Source organism: Ursus maritimus, assembly GCF_017311325.1.
Source record: "Ursus maritimus isolate PB19 chromosome X unlocalized genomic scaffold, ASM1731132v1 scaffold_X1, whole genome shotgun sequence".
In the NCBI taxonomy this organism is placed as follows: domain Eukaryota; kingdom Metazoa; phylum Chordata; class Mammalia; order Carnivora; family Ursidae; genus Ursus; species Ursus maritimus.
In genome coordinates, this window is record NW_024423319.1 from 78372949 (window position 1) to 78389359 (window position 16411).

At 44.2% G+C, this 16411-nt stretch overlaps 1 protein-coding gene across 1 annotated transcript in view; it reads left to right on the top strand.

The window, feature by feature from the left end:
* Window positions 1-14259: 14259 nt before the first annotated feature.
* Window positions 14260-16411, top strand: part of FGD1 (FYVE, RhoGEF and PH domain containing 1) — a 41806-nt gene continuing 39654 nt past the window's right edge. Inside the window, exon 1 of the mRNA XM_040631286.1 lies at window positions 14260-14740. Within this exon, the coding sequence (XP_040487220.1) occupies window positions 14434-14740 (307 nt within the window). The 5' untranslated portion in view covers window positions 14260-14433. The remainder of the gene's footprint in view (window positions 14741-16411) is intronic.

A 16411-nucleotide genomic window follows, 5' to 3' on the forward strand; every position in this document is an offset into this window, starting at 1 on the left:
CAGCTCAGGTCGTGATCTCAGGGTCCTGAGATTGAGCTCCACGTTGGTCTCCAAGCTCGGCACAGAGTTTGCTTGTCTCTCTCCCTTTGCTCCTTTCCCCATTCTCTCTCTCTCTCAAATAAATAAATAAATAAAGTCTTTAAAAAATACCTTGTATGACATTTGTCAAAACTAAGTATTGGTACATTGCTATTAACTAAACTCCAGGCTTTATTCAGATTTCACCAATTTTCCCACTAATATTCCTTTTCTGTTCCAGAACCCAACCCAGAATCCCATATTGCATTTAGTCATCATACCTCCTCCAATCTGTAACACTTCCTCAATCAATCCTTGTTTTTCATGATCTTGACAGTCAGTTAATGCCTTTGGTTCTGAGTTCCTGATTTGTCTGATAATTAAGATTGCAACCCATGTTTTCTTTATTTGCATTTGACTGATATACCTTTTTCTTTTCTTGTATTTTTAACCTTTCTGAATCAATTTGTTTTAATTGATTTTTTTGAAAGATTTTATTTATTATTTAATTAATTATTTATTTATCTGAGAGAGAGAGAGTGCACACACATGAGAGGGGGAAAGAGCAGAGGGAGAGGGACAAGCAGACTCCACCTTGAACACAGAGTCCATTGCAGGGCTCGATCCCAAGACCCCACCCAAGACCAATAACCCTAGCCGAAATCAGGAGTCTGACGCCCAACGAACTGACCCACCCAGTCACCTCTTAATTGATTTTCTTGAATACATCATTTGGGTTTTACTCAGTGATCCAATGGAGAAAATGTTTTTCTTCAAACAAATTAGTTAAGACCATTTATATTTATTGATAAAAAAGATGTTTGGTGTTAATATTGTCATATTATTTTAAGTTTTATTTTCTTTTTTACCTATACGTTTGTATATTAAAAGTATTTTATTATGTAGTTTGTTTTGTTTGGTATTTTAATAGTTACCTTTATATTTAGAAAAGTTTACATTTTGGCCTAGTGACTAATTTTAGGAATCTTATTTTTAATTACCTTTTTTCTACTTGTTTATTGCTAATGTAAAGAAATATTGTTCCTAGAAGAGAACACAGACAGTAATTTCACTGACGTCAGCCTTAGCAACATTTTTCTAGATATATCTCCTAAGGCAAGCAAAACCAAAGCAAAACTAAACTGTTGGGACTATACCAAAATAAAAGGCTTTTGCACAGAAAAGGAAACCATCAACAAAGCAAAAAGATGACCTACTGAATGGGAGAAGATATTTACAAATGATATATCTGATAAGGGGTTAATATTCAAATATATAAAGAACTTATACCAGACCTATGAAAAGATGCTCAACGTCACTCATCATCAGGGAAATGCAAATCAAAACCACAATGAGATATCATCTCACACCTGTCAGAATGGCTATATCAAAAAGACAAGAAATAACAAGTGTGGAGAGGATGTGGAGAAAAAAGAATCCTCATGCACTATTGGTGGGAATGCAAACTGGTACAGTCACTGTGGAAAACAGTGTAGAGGAATGCATCAAAATCCTAGAGGAGAACACAGGCAGCAACCTCTTTGACCTTGGCTACAGCAACTTCTTGCTAGACACATCTCTAAAGGCAAGGGAAACAAAAACAAAAATGAACTATTGGGACTTCATCAAGATAAAAAGCCTTTGCACAGCAAAGGAAATGGTCAACAAAACTAAGAGGCAACCTAGGGAATGGGAGAAGATATTTGCAAATGTCTTATCAGATAGAGGGCTAGTATCCAAAACCTATAAAGAACTTATGAAACTCAACATCCAAGAAACAAAAAATCCAATCAAGAAATGGGTAAAAGACATGAACTGACATTTCTCCAAAGAAGACATACAGGTGGTTAACAGACACATGAAAAAATGCTCCACATCACTGGGCATCAGGGAAATACAAATCAAAACTACAATGAGATACCACCTCACACCAGTCAGAATGGCTAAAATTAACAAGTCAGGAAACAACAGATGTTGGTGAGGATGTAGAGAAAGGGGAAACTTCTTACACTGTTGGTGGGAATGCAAGCTGGTGCAGTCACTCTGGAAAACAGTATGGAGGTTCCTCAGAAAGTTGAAAATAGAGCTACCCTATGACCCAGCAATTGCACTTCTAGGTATTTATCCAAAGGATACAAACATAGTGATTTGAAGGGGCACCTGCACCCCAATGTTCATAGTAGCAATGTCCACAATAGCCAAACTATGGAAGGAACCTAGATGTCCATCGACAGATGAATGGATAAAGAAGAAAAGAAGATGTGGTGTGTGTGTGTGTGTGTGTGTGTGTGTGTGTATACACACACAATGGAATATTACTCAGCCATCAAAGAGTGGCTGGAACTAGAGGGTATTATGCTAAGTGAACTAAGTCACTCAGAAAAAGATAAATATCACATGATTTCACTCATATGTGAAACTTAAGAAACAAAACAGATGAACATAGGAGAAGGGAAGAAAAAAAGAAAATAAGATGAAAACAGAGATGGAGGCATATATGCAACTGATATATCACTAAACTCTACCTCTGAAACTAATATACTATATGTTAATTAAATTGATTTTAAATTAAAAAAATAAAAATACAAATGCCATATGATCCAGTGATTCTATGACTGGGTATTTACCCAAAGAAAGTGAAAACAGTAATCCAAAAACATATATGCACCCCTATGTTTATTGCAGCATTATTTACAATAGCCAAGATATAGAAGCAACCTAAGTATCTATCAATAGGTGAATGCATAAGGAAGATGCAGTATATATACACAATGGAATATCACACAGCCACAAAAAAGGATAAGATTGTGTCGTTTGAGACAACATGGAATGACCTAGAGAGCTAAGTGAAATAAGTCAGATAAAGAGAAATACCATATGATTCCACTCATAAGTGGAATCTAAAAAATGAATAAACAAAAAGCAGAATCAGACCTATAAATACAGAGAAAAAAACTGATGGTTGCCAGAGGGGAAAGAGTTTGAGTGAGGCAAAATGGGTGAAGGGTAGAGGAGAATACTGTCTTCTAGTTATGGAATGAATAAGTCAGGGGAATAAAAGGCACAGCAGAAGGAATACAGCCAGGGTGCCTGGGTGGCTCAGTCTGTTGAGCATCTGATGCTTGATCTAGGTTCAGGTATTGATCTCATGGTCTTGAGTCAAGTCCCATGCTGGGCTCTGCAGTGGGCATGGAGCCTCCTTAAAAAAATAGAAAGAAAGGAAAAAGGAATATAGTCAATGATATTGTTATAGCGATGTAATGGGACAGAGGGTAGCTATCTATACTTGTGGTGAACGTACCATAATGTGTAAACTTGTCAAATCACTAAGCTGTACACCTGAAATTAATGTAACATTGTGTGTTAACTGCACTCGAATAAAAAAATGGGGGAAAAGAAATTCTATTGATTTTTATAAGTTGGTTTTGTACCTGGCCTCCTCACGAACTTTTTTTTTAGTTCTAATAGTGTGTCTGTTGAATCTCTTGGTTTTATTTCTTCTCTTCCAATCCTTATACAACTTACTCTTTTTCTCCCATTATAGCATTGACCAAGACTTCCAGTTCTATGTTAAACAGTAGTTGGTAAGAGTAAGCATCTAGTCTTATCCTCAGTCTTCAAGGAAATGCATCTTAAGTTTCTCCATTTAGTATAAAATATGTTGTAAGGTTTTGGTATGTAACCTTCACCAAGTTAAATTTGCCTTCTGGGGTGCCTGGCTGGCTAGGTTGGTAGAGCATGTGACTCTTGATCTCAGGGTCATGAGTTCAAGCCCCAGGTTGGGCATAGAACTTACTTAAAGAAAAAAAGAAATTTGCCTTCTATTCTTAGTTTTCATCGTAAGTGGGAATGTAATATACTTATTCTACATTAATTGAGATAATCATATGAGTATTCTCCTTTAGTCTATTAATGTGGCAAATTACATCAATAGATTTTCTGAAGTTGAATGAATTCTTTTTGCTTTCTTGGAATAAACTCAATCTGATTGTGATGTATTATTTAACATACTGTTGGGTGCAATTAGCTAATATTTTATTTAGGATCTGTGCATCTATATTCGCAATTGAAATGAGCCTATAATTTTCTTTTCTTTTATTATCCTTGCCTAGTTTTAGACTCAAGGTTTTGAAGATTGTACTAAACTAATTAAATGAGCTGGGCAGCTTTCCCTCTTTTTCTATTTTCTGGAATGACTTGTATAAGAAGAAAAGTAACTATTCCTTGTGAGTCTGGCACAATACACCTGTAAACGTATCTAGGCCTGGATTTGGGGGGAAAGAATGTTTTTGCATAGCATTTCAGTTTCATTAATAGTTAGTGGTCTATTCAAGTTCATTACTTCTTGCTATTCCATTTTTGTCATTTTATATTTTTCTAGGAATAAAATTTTACCTATATTTTCTAATTATTTCTGCCTAGTTCTTAATAGGTTTCTGGCTTGACTGCCTAGTGTCTTCATAGACAGGGGGTCACTGAAGGAGCAGCATGTCTGTCATTTGGGGCCAGAGGGAGTTTGGCTACCTTTGCACTTCCAGCAAAGCAATGGCTTTGTGTGATTCTCTGTTGCTTTGGAAATTTGTGATTGTATATGAATGTGTGCACTTTTATAAATGTGTTTGTTTACACATGATGCTCTAGTGTGTTTCTATTTATATGAAAATAGACCAAAAGAAAACAATTTTTCAAAGGGAAATTAGCTGGATGATTCTCTGTGTAGCTATTTTTCTGTGTCAATTTGTATGTGTCCCTGAGCCGTGAGGGGGTATTTCCATGGGTCTCTCAATGTCTTTGTGTATGTCTGCATCTCTGCCAGTGTTGATTCATTCTGTGTGTTTTTCAATGTCTCAGAGTATCTGCAGCTATGAGGGTTCGTGATTCTATGTGCATCTTTATGTCTCTGCACACATCTGTGTCTCTAAGTGTGTGTGTTGGGGGCGGATTCTGTATGCATCTCTGTGTTTCACTGTAGAAATATATGCATGGAGTGCACATGCTACGTGGCAAGTTCAGACTCTCCAAGTCTGGAAGAAACATTACAACAGGAAATGCTCTGGATTCCAGCTTCCGGATGGAATTTCACTCAGAAAAATACCCCTTCCTGGTCCTCCCAATAACTGCAGCATTCTTTGTATTTTTTCAAGAGGCTGGGTTGAGGGGGTTTATACTAACCTTGACCTCAGAGGCCTTGTCTTTCAGGAGGATTTGGCAGAGCCATGAAATTCCACACCCTGCCACTTTCCTCTTGCCAGGCCTACTTCTTCCTCCTAAAGCCTTTTATAGCTCCACATTATCTACCAGACCAATTCTGATCCAAATTGTCCAGAGAGTCCAGGGGAAAACATAGGGAGATGAGGAGAAAGAAACAGAATAAGATTTTTTAGAGTAAATAGATAAATAAAGATTTTATTTGCGAAGAGAGGAACAGATAAAGAAATGATAACAGGAGATAAAGAGACAGAGACAAAGAAATAGGGCCTGAAAGGAGGAGCAAATAGAAATTGGGATAAATAAATAAGGATGGGGACAGAAAGATATACAGAGAGATGGTGTGGGCAGGGTGGAGAAAGAAGGACAGAAATGAGGCAGGAATGTAGGGAGAGGGAGAGAGATAAGGTCAAAGAGGCAGCTACATTAAAGATGAGGACAGAGATGGTAACAGCCAGGTATATAGAAAGGGGGTGATTGGATTAGATAAACAAAGACAGAAAGAGATAGGGATGAAGATGAGTAGAGAGGTTGATGATGTAGCAGCTGACATTTTTGAGCATTTGTTATGTCTGAGGCATGGCCTTACAAACTGTGCATGTGTTAGTTCATTTAATGCTCACAGTAATTGTGAAGCAGGTACTGTTATCAACCCTATTTTACAGATGAGGACGCTGAGGCACAGCAAGCCAGAGGCATAACTAAGATTTGAATCCAAACAATCTAGCACCAGTGACTGTACTCCTGACTACTCTATCAGTGACAAAGAGAGACAGAGGAATGGGGAGCTAGGGACAAGATACAAACAGAAACAGATGAAACGCACATAGGGACAGGGAGATGGAGAGAAGAGACAGGCACATGAGGAGAGCAACCCAATAAAAGAGATGGTAAGAGATTGAAAAGGAGTGATAGAGAAATGAGGAGAGAATCATATAGGGAAACAAGGGCAAAAAGACCAACACAGAGGGGTAAGAGAGACAGAGACAAAGAGTATAAATGTTAGAGGGAGGAGAGGAGATGAAAGAATGGAACAGAAAGGTGAGAATAGAGAAAGATAGGTAGGGAAGAGAGACAGATGAATGCAGCAGTACAAACAGAAAGAGGAGGACTGGGAAACAACCAGACAGAAGTAGGGACAGAGCTATGGAGACAGAAAAGCAGACAGTAAAGAGGCCAAGGAGCCAAAGGAAACTGAAAGAGAAATAGAAAAGACAAATTCTGAAGCACACAGAAATTCAGAAACAGATAAGGTAGAGCAATGTGGTATTATATATATGAGAACAGAGACTCAGACCAAGATGAGAATCATAAGTTAGATAGGGACGAAATGGAGACACGGCAATCCCCAACATACACAATGTAAAAAGAATGGATCAAGAAGAGGAGAGAGATAGAGAGAGAACAGGAGAGACAGGAAAGAGAAACCACCAGAGAGATGTGAACAGAGAGACAAGAGAAAGTAAAACATAGACAGAGATGAGGGGTATCCGAGAGGTGGTCACAGGGATGGTGAACTTGGGGGGTCAGTAAAAAATAAGAAAGAGAAATAGAGACAAAGATAAAGTCATCTTGATCCAACAACTTACAAGTCTCTTGGATATATCAGGGCTGGCACTGGGCAGCGTGGTGCCCACTAGACTATAAGCTTAGGAAGGCAAGGCCCTGGCCTTTGTTATTCACTACTGTATCCTCTACCCACAATATAGTCCCAATCATATGGGGGACTACTGTTTGTTAAATATTAGGTCCCAGAAAATGTGCATGCATTGCATGGATTTTGTATTGAATCCTTACAACTCTGATGTAGTAGGTATTACCATCATTCCCAGTTTACAGATGGGGAAACTGAGACTCAGAGTGATGAGTAACTTGGCCAAGGTCACACAGAGGAACTAGGAGTGAAGCCCAAGCTGAGTCCAATGGCAAAAGTGTTTCACGAACCAAGGATTAGGATGAATCTTTCCCTGACCATGCACTTGAGGTGCAAACAAATTCTAGTCTGCCTGATTCCAAGGTCTACACATTTGACCACCATGACACACTGCTTCAGTGAAGGCTTGCTGACACTGAAGGAAGCTGCTGAGCCAAGGTGCGCATGTCCTAACTCCTCACCCTCTGGAGCTCCCTCCATCCAGTGAAGAAGGCTAACCAGGCTAGCTCAGAGAGACTTGAAAAAGTCCTATGAGTGGCAGTAATAAAGTCCTGTGGAAGAACCCCAGCCTGGGGCAATCAGAGAATGCTTCCTGGAGAAGGAGGTAATTCAAAGAGGCCAGAGCCAGATTTACACAGAAGTTAGTGAAGGTTCAAGACCCCTTCTTTGCACAGGTCCCTTCTAAGGCCCTGCTTAACAATCACGGAAAAATCAAAGAGTACTAAGGATTTGTTATTTTCCAAGAAAATTGAAATGTCCTAACATCTTACAGCTCATATATGAAGGAAACCAAACAGAAGTTTTCCCAGATTTGGGGTACCTGGGTGGCTCAGTTGGTTAAATGTCTGCCTTTGGCTCAGGTCATGATCCCAGCCAGGGTCCCGGGATTGAGCCCCACATCGGGCTCTCTGCTCAGCAGGGGAGTCTGCTTCTCCCTCTTCTTCTGTCCCTGCTCATGTGCTCTCTCTCTCTCTCTCTCTCTCTCTCCCAAAGAAATAAATAAAATATTTTTTTAAAAAAGAAGTTTTCCCAAATTTGACTAGTCCTAAAAATGAACATTATTGTGAAGCTGAAACTTTTCTAAACTATCAATAGAAAAAACAAATTTCTATTGACCACGCTATCAAGAAAGTCTACTATTTTTATTCTTTCTGTAGAAAATAGCCTTACCTCATGCTTCAGTGACAAAATAGAACCCATTGGACATCAGAAATGGTTACTGGGCCCTCATCTTCCCACCGCCAAATCTCTAAACCTCCCAGTAACTGTGTTCACCTTGTCTTGATCCTACCAGTTACAATGAGGGGCCTGAGGACCTCTCCTCCTCTTGCCCCAGATCCCAACCCTTCCTTTCCCTTCCTCTTCTGCATCTTTGTCCTCTCCCTCTGTATTGGATCATTCCCAGCTGAGAACAAGCATAGTCTAGTATCTCCTATCTTTAAAAAAATCATTCTCTGACCCTTCTCCTACCATCACCTTATCTCTCTGGGCTCTGTTCCCATTCACAGCCAAGGATCTCCATGGAATTGCCTATACACCTAGCTCCACTTCAGTGGGGGTGAGGGAAGTGTTCTGTTCCCTCTGATTTCAGGGAGGGTCCTCTAACAATTTATACTCTCACCAGCACTCTATACAATTATTACTGTTTGTTAGTTAATTTTATTTTTCATTATATACTTTATATATTTTAGAATCTACATATATAGACAATTTGAATAAATAATAAATATCTGTATACCCATCCCCTAGCTTCAAAACCAGATCATTTCCAATGACAAAAGCCCCTGGGTAACCCTCAGTCACATCTCTTTCCCCTCCCTGAGGTAACCACTGCTGAATTTTTCATTTTTCATTCTTTGCTTTTCTGTATAGTTTTATAACATATGACTGTATCCATATACTGCATAATTTTTCATGTTTTTCAACTTTATATAAACATATTCTTCTATGACTTTTTTGAATCAGCATTAGGTTTTCTGAGTTTCATCCATGTTGTATGTGTAGCTAGAGTTCAATCATTTTTTATTTCTTTATAATATTCCATTGTATAAATATGTCTGAATTTATTCATCCCATGCTTGTTTCCATTCCTTGCTGGTACTAACAGGCTTTGGTGAATATTCTTGTAGTGTCTCCCAGTACACATGTGCAAGGATTTCACTAGGGAAGCAATTCTCAAATTTTTTGATCTCAGGACTTCCTTTACATTCTTAAAAATCACTGCAAGATAAATAAATATATCTTTAAAAAAGGGCGGGCAAGGAGAGCCTGGGTGACTCAGTAGGTTAAGCGCCTGACTCTTGATTTTGGCTCAGGTCATGATCTCAGGGTTGTGAGATCAAGCCCCCACCCCACGCACAGGCTCCAAGTCTACCTGAAATTCTCTCTTTCCCTCTCTCTCTCTGCCCCTCCCCCCACTCTCAAGCAGTGTACGTATTCTCTCTCTCTCAAATAAATAAATAAATCTTTTTAAAAAAATCACTGCAAGACCTCAAAGAGCTTTCACGAATGTCAGTTATATCAATTGATATTTGCTGCTTTAGAAATTAAAACTGCAAAACCTTCAATATATTAATTTTAAAATAACAGTAATAAATCCATCATATTCAAATAAATAACATATTTTATAAAAAATAACTATTTTCCAAAACAAAAATAATTCAGTGAGAAGAGTGGCATTGTTTTACGTTTTTGCACATCTATTTATTGTATGGCTTAATAGAAGACAGCTGTATTCTCATATCTGCTTCTGCATTCAATCTGTTGTGATATCTAGAAAACTCCACTCTACAATCTTGAGAGAATGAGAGTAAAAGAAGCAAATAATACCTTACTAGTATTAAGGTTTTGGCTCCCTGCCCCCCATTTCTACCCCCAGGATAATCCCAGACCACTGCTCTAGGAGATATATCTAAAGGCTGGGTCATAGAGTATGTATATCATTCAGCTTTACTAGAAAACATCCAGCTTCTTCTAGAGTGGTTGTATCAATTTACACTCTGACCAATGGTATATCCAATCCCTCTTCACCCATTCTGGTGTTCACCCTTACCACTCCACCAAAACTACTATCAAGGTCACTATCAATATCCATGTTGCCATATCCAATGGACCCTTTTCAATCTTCATCTTAGTTGACTTCTCAGTACTCTTTTTAAAAATCTCCAACACAACCCTAATTATGTCCCCATCTCTTTATCTCTTTCTCAGTCTCCCTGCCACCTTCTGCTCCTTCGCCCAGTCTCTAAAGTTGGAGTTCCTTGGAGCTCAGTCAAGGATCCTCTTCCTTTCTCTTTGCTCTCTTTAAACTGACCTCTTCTCTCATGGCTTTTAATGCTGTCTCTATAGTGACAACTCTCATTTATACCTGAAACTCAGACCTCTTCCCTGGAATATATATACCATTACTTGCTTTGACCTCTCCACTTGATTACCTTAAGGAAGTGTAGAACTGAACCTTTGATCTTCCCTCTGAAAACTTGTTCTTCTTTCTGTTTTTCTCATCTCAATGAATGACCTAGCCCACATCAGACCTGTGGGAGCCACCAAAGATGCCCCCCTCTCCCTCCCTCTCCCAAGCCACCACAGCAACCCCTTTCAATTCTAAACATCTCCCAAATCTGTCTACATCTCTCCATCTCCCCAGCCACCACTTTAGTCCACTAACCAGTATCTCTGACTGCAGTAGGCTTCTAATCTTGCCCACCTCCAATCCAATCCACAGCAGCCAAAGTACTTTTTTTAAATCATACCACTTCAGGGGCGCCTGGGTGGCTCAGTCCTTAAGTGTCTGCCTTCGGCTCTGGGCGTGGTCCCGGAGTGCTGGGATCAAGCCCCACATCGGGCTCCTCCGCTATGAGCCTGCTTCTTCCTCTCCCACTCCCCCTGCTTGTGTTCCCTCTCTCGCTGGCTGTCTCTCTCTCTGTCAAATAAATAAATAAAATCTTTAAAAAAATAAATCATACCACTTCAATCCCAAATTAAAAACCTTTCAATGTAGCATATTTCAGCATTTGGGAGATGTGAATTATCCACAAAAGAGATACTATTTCATCATGTTTCAGTTCATATGATACAACCCGAAACAAAAGTTTCATGAAACAAACTTACCCTTCCTACATGATTCTATGATCCATCAATATTTTCTATTCTTTTCTCAACTTGATTTCAGTACCTTCTGCAGTTTGACCCACATTTAAAAGCACTGCTTCAATACCTTTCCATTGCTCACAGACTAAGATCCATTCTCCTTACCATGGTCTATAAAGCCCTATATAATATGGCTCTTGCCTACCTTTTTGACCTCATATCCCACTCCTCTCACTCTCAGCTCACTATGTTCCAGCCACCGTGGCCTTCCTACAGTTCCTAAGTATACCATTTTCCCTCCTCCCCAGGGCCTTCCCACTTGCTGTGTCCTCTGTGTGAAACACTTTTACCTCCACTCGTCATCTGCTAACTTCCACTCCTTCACATCTCAGTTTAAATATCAGGCTCTGCCTGACCTCTCAGACTTAATTGCCCCCACCGGTTACTCTCCCTCATATCACCCTGTTCTATCTCTTTATACAGCCTTATCACAATTTGTAATTATGTGTGTGTTTATGTGTTGCAATTATGTGTTTGTTTACTTCACATCCTTTCCAGCACCAGACCACAAACTCATGGTCTGGTTCATGTCTGTCTTATTCACTGCTGCATAGCTAGTGCCTCACATGGCACCTGGACCATGGTATGTGCTTAAAAAGACATTCATCAAATGAGCAGAGATCTGAAGAACAAATGAAGTGGAATTGGGGAAATGTGGAGTTTCACACAGAGGCAACAGCATATGCAAAAACTCAGAGTCTAGAGAGACTAAGGAATGGTTTAAGACTTTCAACCTAGACTCAGGAATGAAGTCTGGAGAGGCTGGCAGGCATCAAATAAATCATCAAGGGTGCAGCTTAATCTTCCTTGTTGAAGAAGATAGGTTTTCTTTTGAGCCAGTGGGGACTCAATGAAGGATTCTAAACATGAGAGTGATATGAGTTGATTTACCTTTTGGAAAGATCACACTGCCTACAGTGTAGAGAAGGGATTCCAGGGAGCAAGACTGAAACAGGGAGGCCGTGACAGTACTGCCGTTTAGATGTGGTGCTGGCCTATACTAGGGTCATGTCAGCAGAAATGGAGAGACTGCATAAATAAATTTGGGAGATACTTGGGAAGTAAAAATGACAAGATTTGGTGATTGCATGGGGGTGGAGGAGAGAGAAGAGTCAGGGTATAATTCAGGTTTCTGCTTTGACTGGGGTCATTCACAAAAGTAATTTACAAAGAAGGACAAACAGGTTGGGAGGAGGATGGCTTGAGGTGGTAAGGAAAAAAAAACAACAACTGAGGTTTTAGGTGCTTCTGGAGTGCTCAGGTAGAGCTGTCAAATAACCAGTTGAATGCATTGGTCAGGAGAAATATCTGGCCTTGAGGTATCGATTTGGGAGTCATCAGCAAAGAAATGATAATTGAAGCCATGGGAGCAAATGTAATAATTGCAGGAAAGAGCATAGAGAAAGATGAAAAGAGAGCTCAGACCAAATCCCTAAGGAGCACCACCATTTAAGGGTTGGACAAAGAGAAGTCTGGAAAGTAAACAGGAATTTAATCAAGGCAATAGAAAAAAAAAATGAGAGTGTGCTGTCATGGAAGTGGTTTAAGGAGGAGGGAGTGGTCATAAGTGCCAGATACTACCAAGAAGTCAAGTAGGATAACCTCTGAAAAGATTCTATTAGATTTTGTGACATAGGCCATGGCAGACCCTGATGAGAGAGCAGTATTAGGCAAGTAGTGGAGTCAGATTGGAGTGGGTTGAAAGATAAGTGGGAAGTGGGAAAATGAAGACAGTTAAGTTAGGCAACTCTTTTGAGAGTTTATGGAGAGGAGAAAAGAAGGTGGTGGTTGGAGAGGGAGACTTTTCAGCAATTGTTTATTGTTTTCAGATGGAAGAGACCGACCTGAATATGTTTAGATGATGATGGGAAGGAGCAAGGACTCTGTAGGTTTGGTGGCCAGAAGTCCAGAACTTCCTTTCAATGACTTCTGTTTACTCTGTGAAGTAGGAGGTCGGGTCATCTGCTGAGGCTTGGGGGCATATGGAGAAGTTGGGGGTTTGAGGAGGGGAGGTTTGAAAGGGCTGCTGTAGAGCATGGGGGAAAGGGCAGCCAAGGGACACAGTAGAGTTGTGGGTCAGTACTGAGGGCCTCCTAGATGCTGGGGACCATGAGTTTATAGTGGCACAAATCTGTGAGACTGAATAGTTTTCTCCAGCAGCGTTTAACTGCCTTTGCGCAGGCATGGAAAAAGCGGACAGTTGGACTGATCCAAGGTTGGGATGTTGCCAGGCAGACGCAACAATCCTGACAACTGAGGCTGTTGGCAAGAGAGTAGCGAAGTTAAAGACCATAAGGTCTGGTCTGAGCAGAGTGAAGCGTATCAAAGACAAGTCCTCTATGAGCCAAGCACTAGGGAGACTCTGGAACCTGTGGAAAGGTTTCTGGAAAAGAGATAGAAGGACGAGCAGTCAGAGGAAGACCTGAGAGAGGGGCAGAAAGGCAGCTTAGGGGTTTGAGCCCAGAGACTTGCCTGTGTGGAACCACGGAGGGATGGGGAACGAAGGCTGAGGGGAATGTTTAAGGGGAAGGAGGGCTTTTGGGGGCGGTCGCAGGGAGAAGCAAGGCGGGTCCGAGTCAGGGGGCGTGGCTAAGCGCAAATCCCGGGCAAGGGGGCGGGGCCCGCGTAACTGGGTCCCAGCGCCGCTGTGGCTGCGGCTGCCTCAGCGACGGCTCCCGCCTCCCCACCCCCCTTCTCCGTCTCCTTCCTGCCCGCCGCCGCGGAGACCTAGGCCGAAGCTGTTACCCTGCCCCCGTGGCTGAAGCATCGTCCAGAGGGATTGGCTGAGGGCGAGCCCCGCAGCCCAAGCGCGCGACGCACACGCGCGCCCCCCGCCAGCGCCGTCCTCTCCTCCCTCCCTCCCTCCCCTCCCCTGCCCTCCCTTCCCCTCCCCTCCGCCCCCCAGCCTCCGCTGCGGCGGGAGGAAGAACCCTTTCCGACCAGTCAGAAGAGCCCAGATCGATTCCCATTCGGGGAGAAAGAGACCCCGCACACCGAACAGACGGACCGCTCGCCCCGGGGCCACGGAAGTGGCTCTCCTCCTAAGAGAGAGCCCGCGCCGAGCGCAGCCCCCCGACCCTCACCCAGCCGCTGCCGCATAGACAGCGCTCCTCAGCGGGCCCCCGGCCCCGCCGAGCCCAAACCCCGCGCAGGGCCCGGGCCGGCGATGCCTGGCACGGCAGCGGCGGTGGCTGCGGCTGCTGCTGGTACTGCCACTGCTGCCACGGCTGCTGGCCCGGGCCCGGGCCGGGGGCTTGAATCTCCGCAGTGGGGCAGAGCCCGCAGCCCCGCCCCCCGAGCCTGAGGCCGCTGCTCCGCCGGGCGCCGGGCCTCCTCCGCCCGCGCCTCCGCCCCAGGATCTGGAGCCAAGCGGGGAGCCCGGGCCCCGCGCCCAGGCCCGGACCATGCACGGCCACCGAGCCCCGGGGGGCGCCGGGCCTTCCGAGCCCGAACACCCAACCACAAACGCCCCCGGCGCCGCTCCACCGGTCAGTGCCGACACCGACCCAGGAGCCTCTGAGACCGGACTGCCGGTGTTTAGGGGCTCAGGATCGGCTCTCGGAGGCCCCCTGGATCCCCAGTTTGCCGGACCCTCGGACGCCAGCCTGGGCGCTACTCCAGGCCCCCGGGTCTTACCCTGCGGCCCCAGTCCACAGCACCACCGGGCCCTGCGCTTCTCCTACCACCTGGAGGGCTCACAGCCCCGGCCTGGTGAGTGATCGAGAGAGCATGGGAGCCCGGGCCACGGGCCTGGTACTGGGAGCGGGTTCTTGTTCTCAGGCCCTCTAAGCCCCACCTCGGAGCCGGCCCGCTCACTGGGGCCCTTTGAGTCTTCTCAACCCCCACCCCCTTCCCTCGCTCCTCTTCCGTCCAGTCCTTTCAACCTCTGCCCGCGATCTCCTCTCTCCGTCTCCTTGCCCCCTCAACCCTTCCCACCCCCTTCTTGTCTATCTGCTGAGACTAATGGGAGAGGGAGCACTCCAAGAAAAACGGGCAGAATTGCAAGACAGTAAGGGGAGTTTGGTTGGGGGAACCGAGTTTGCTTGGGGGAATAGGAGAAAAGGAGTCTCCCATTTGCCAAGCGCCTACATTGTGCCAGGCACTGGGCTGGGTGCTTTATATGGGCTCTCATTTCATCTTCAGGAGCCTCCTGTGAAGTAGGTATCATTAGCCCCATTTTGTAGGGTAGGAAACTGAAGCCCAGAGAAGTTAAGTAAGTTGCCCAAGGTCCCACAGCTAGAATGGAGCCAGGATTCAAAACCAGATATATTTGAGTCCAAAGTCTGTGGTCGTTCTCTTTCCCCAAACTGAGGTTGGAGACCATGAAAGTAATGCCAAGCCTTCTGCTTATGTGATTTTCTCCTGTACTGTTCTGCAGCTCTGGAGTATGAGTGGAAAAAAAAAAAAGAGGGATGGTGGATTGATCCAAGATTGGGGTTTTGCCAAGGTGTGTGTAGCAGGAGGACAAGGGAAGGAGGGAGTAGAAGGTGCTGATGGGCGAGATAGGTGGAGGAGGTGGGCCTTGGGGGTCAAGCTGGAGGAGAGGGCTGGAAGGGCTGGTAGGTAGGGAGACAGCAGATGGGGTGGGGGGCAGAAGCCAGTTGTAGCAGAGCTGTAGAGCTGCAGGGATGCAAGGATGGTTGTGAAGAGAAATCAAGAGGCTTGAACTTGGATTTGCAGAGGTGGAGCAGCTCTAGGTCAGGCTGGGGCCACAGACTACTGCCTGGAGAGGCATTTGCACTGCACAGACCTGAGTGTCTGAGGAGTCCAGCAGAGCCACCCCCATCTGGGAACATCCCCATATGGACCTGAGCCCAGGAGCCACAGAGAAAGAGCAGTGTATTTCTGGTCTGCCTTCCACTGGGCAACACTGACAGAGCTGTTGAGCCCCTGCAACCACCCCCCTCCGACCCCCCCACCCCACCCCCATCTCCAGGGCTCACATCCCCAGGGTCCATAGGTTGCTGGGACTCTGGCCCAGCACAGTTAGCAGTAGTGCTGTTGTGACCTTGGGCTGGTGATGGAACCTCTGGGAGTTTCCAGGGTCTCCCTCAGTGTGGGGTGGAGATATCCAGCTGACAAGAGGCCTTTAACACCCTGCCCTGCATGTTGCTCCTGCTGGCTTTCCAAACACCCCTCAACAGATACTGTGTGGAGCAGGCCACTTGCCTGCCTTACTGCAGCACCTTCTTTCAAAGCCCCAAAACATGCCACAAGGACTCCCACCTCAGGGTCTTTGCATCTGTTTTTCCCTCTGCCTGGCAGCTCTTTCCTCTGCTCTCCACCTGGCTTGTTTCTTATCTTTCAGGTCTCAGCTCAGATGTCACCTCCTCCAAGAGACCTTCCCTGACCACTCTGGGCGGGGGGGGGGGGGGGGGGGGG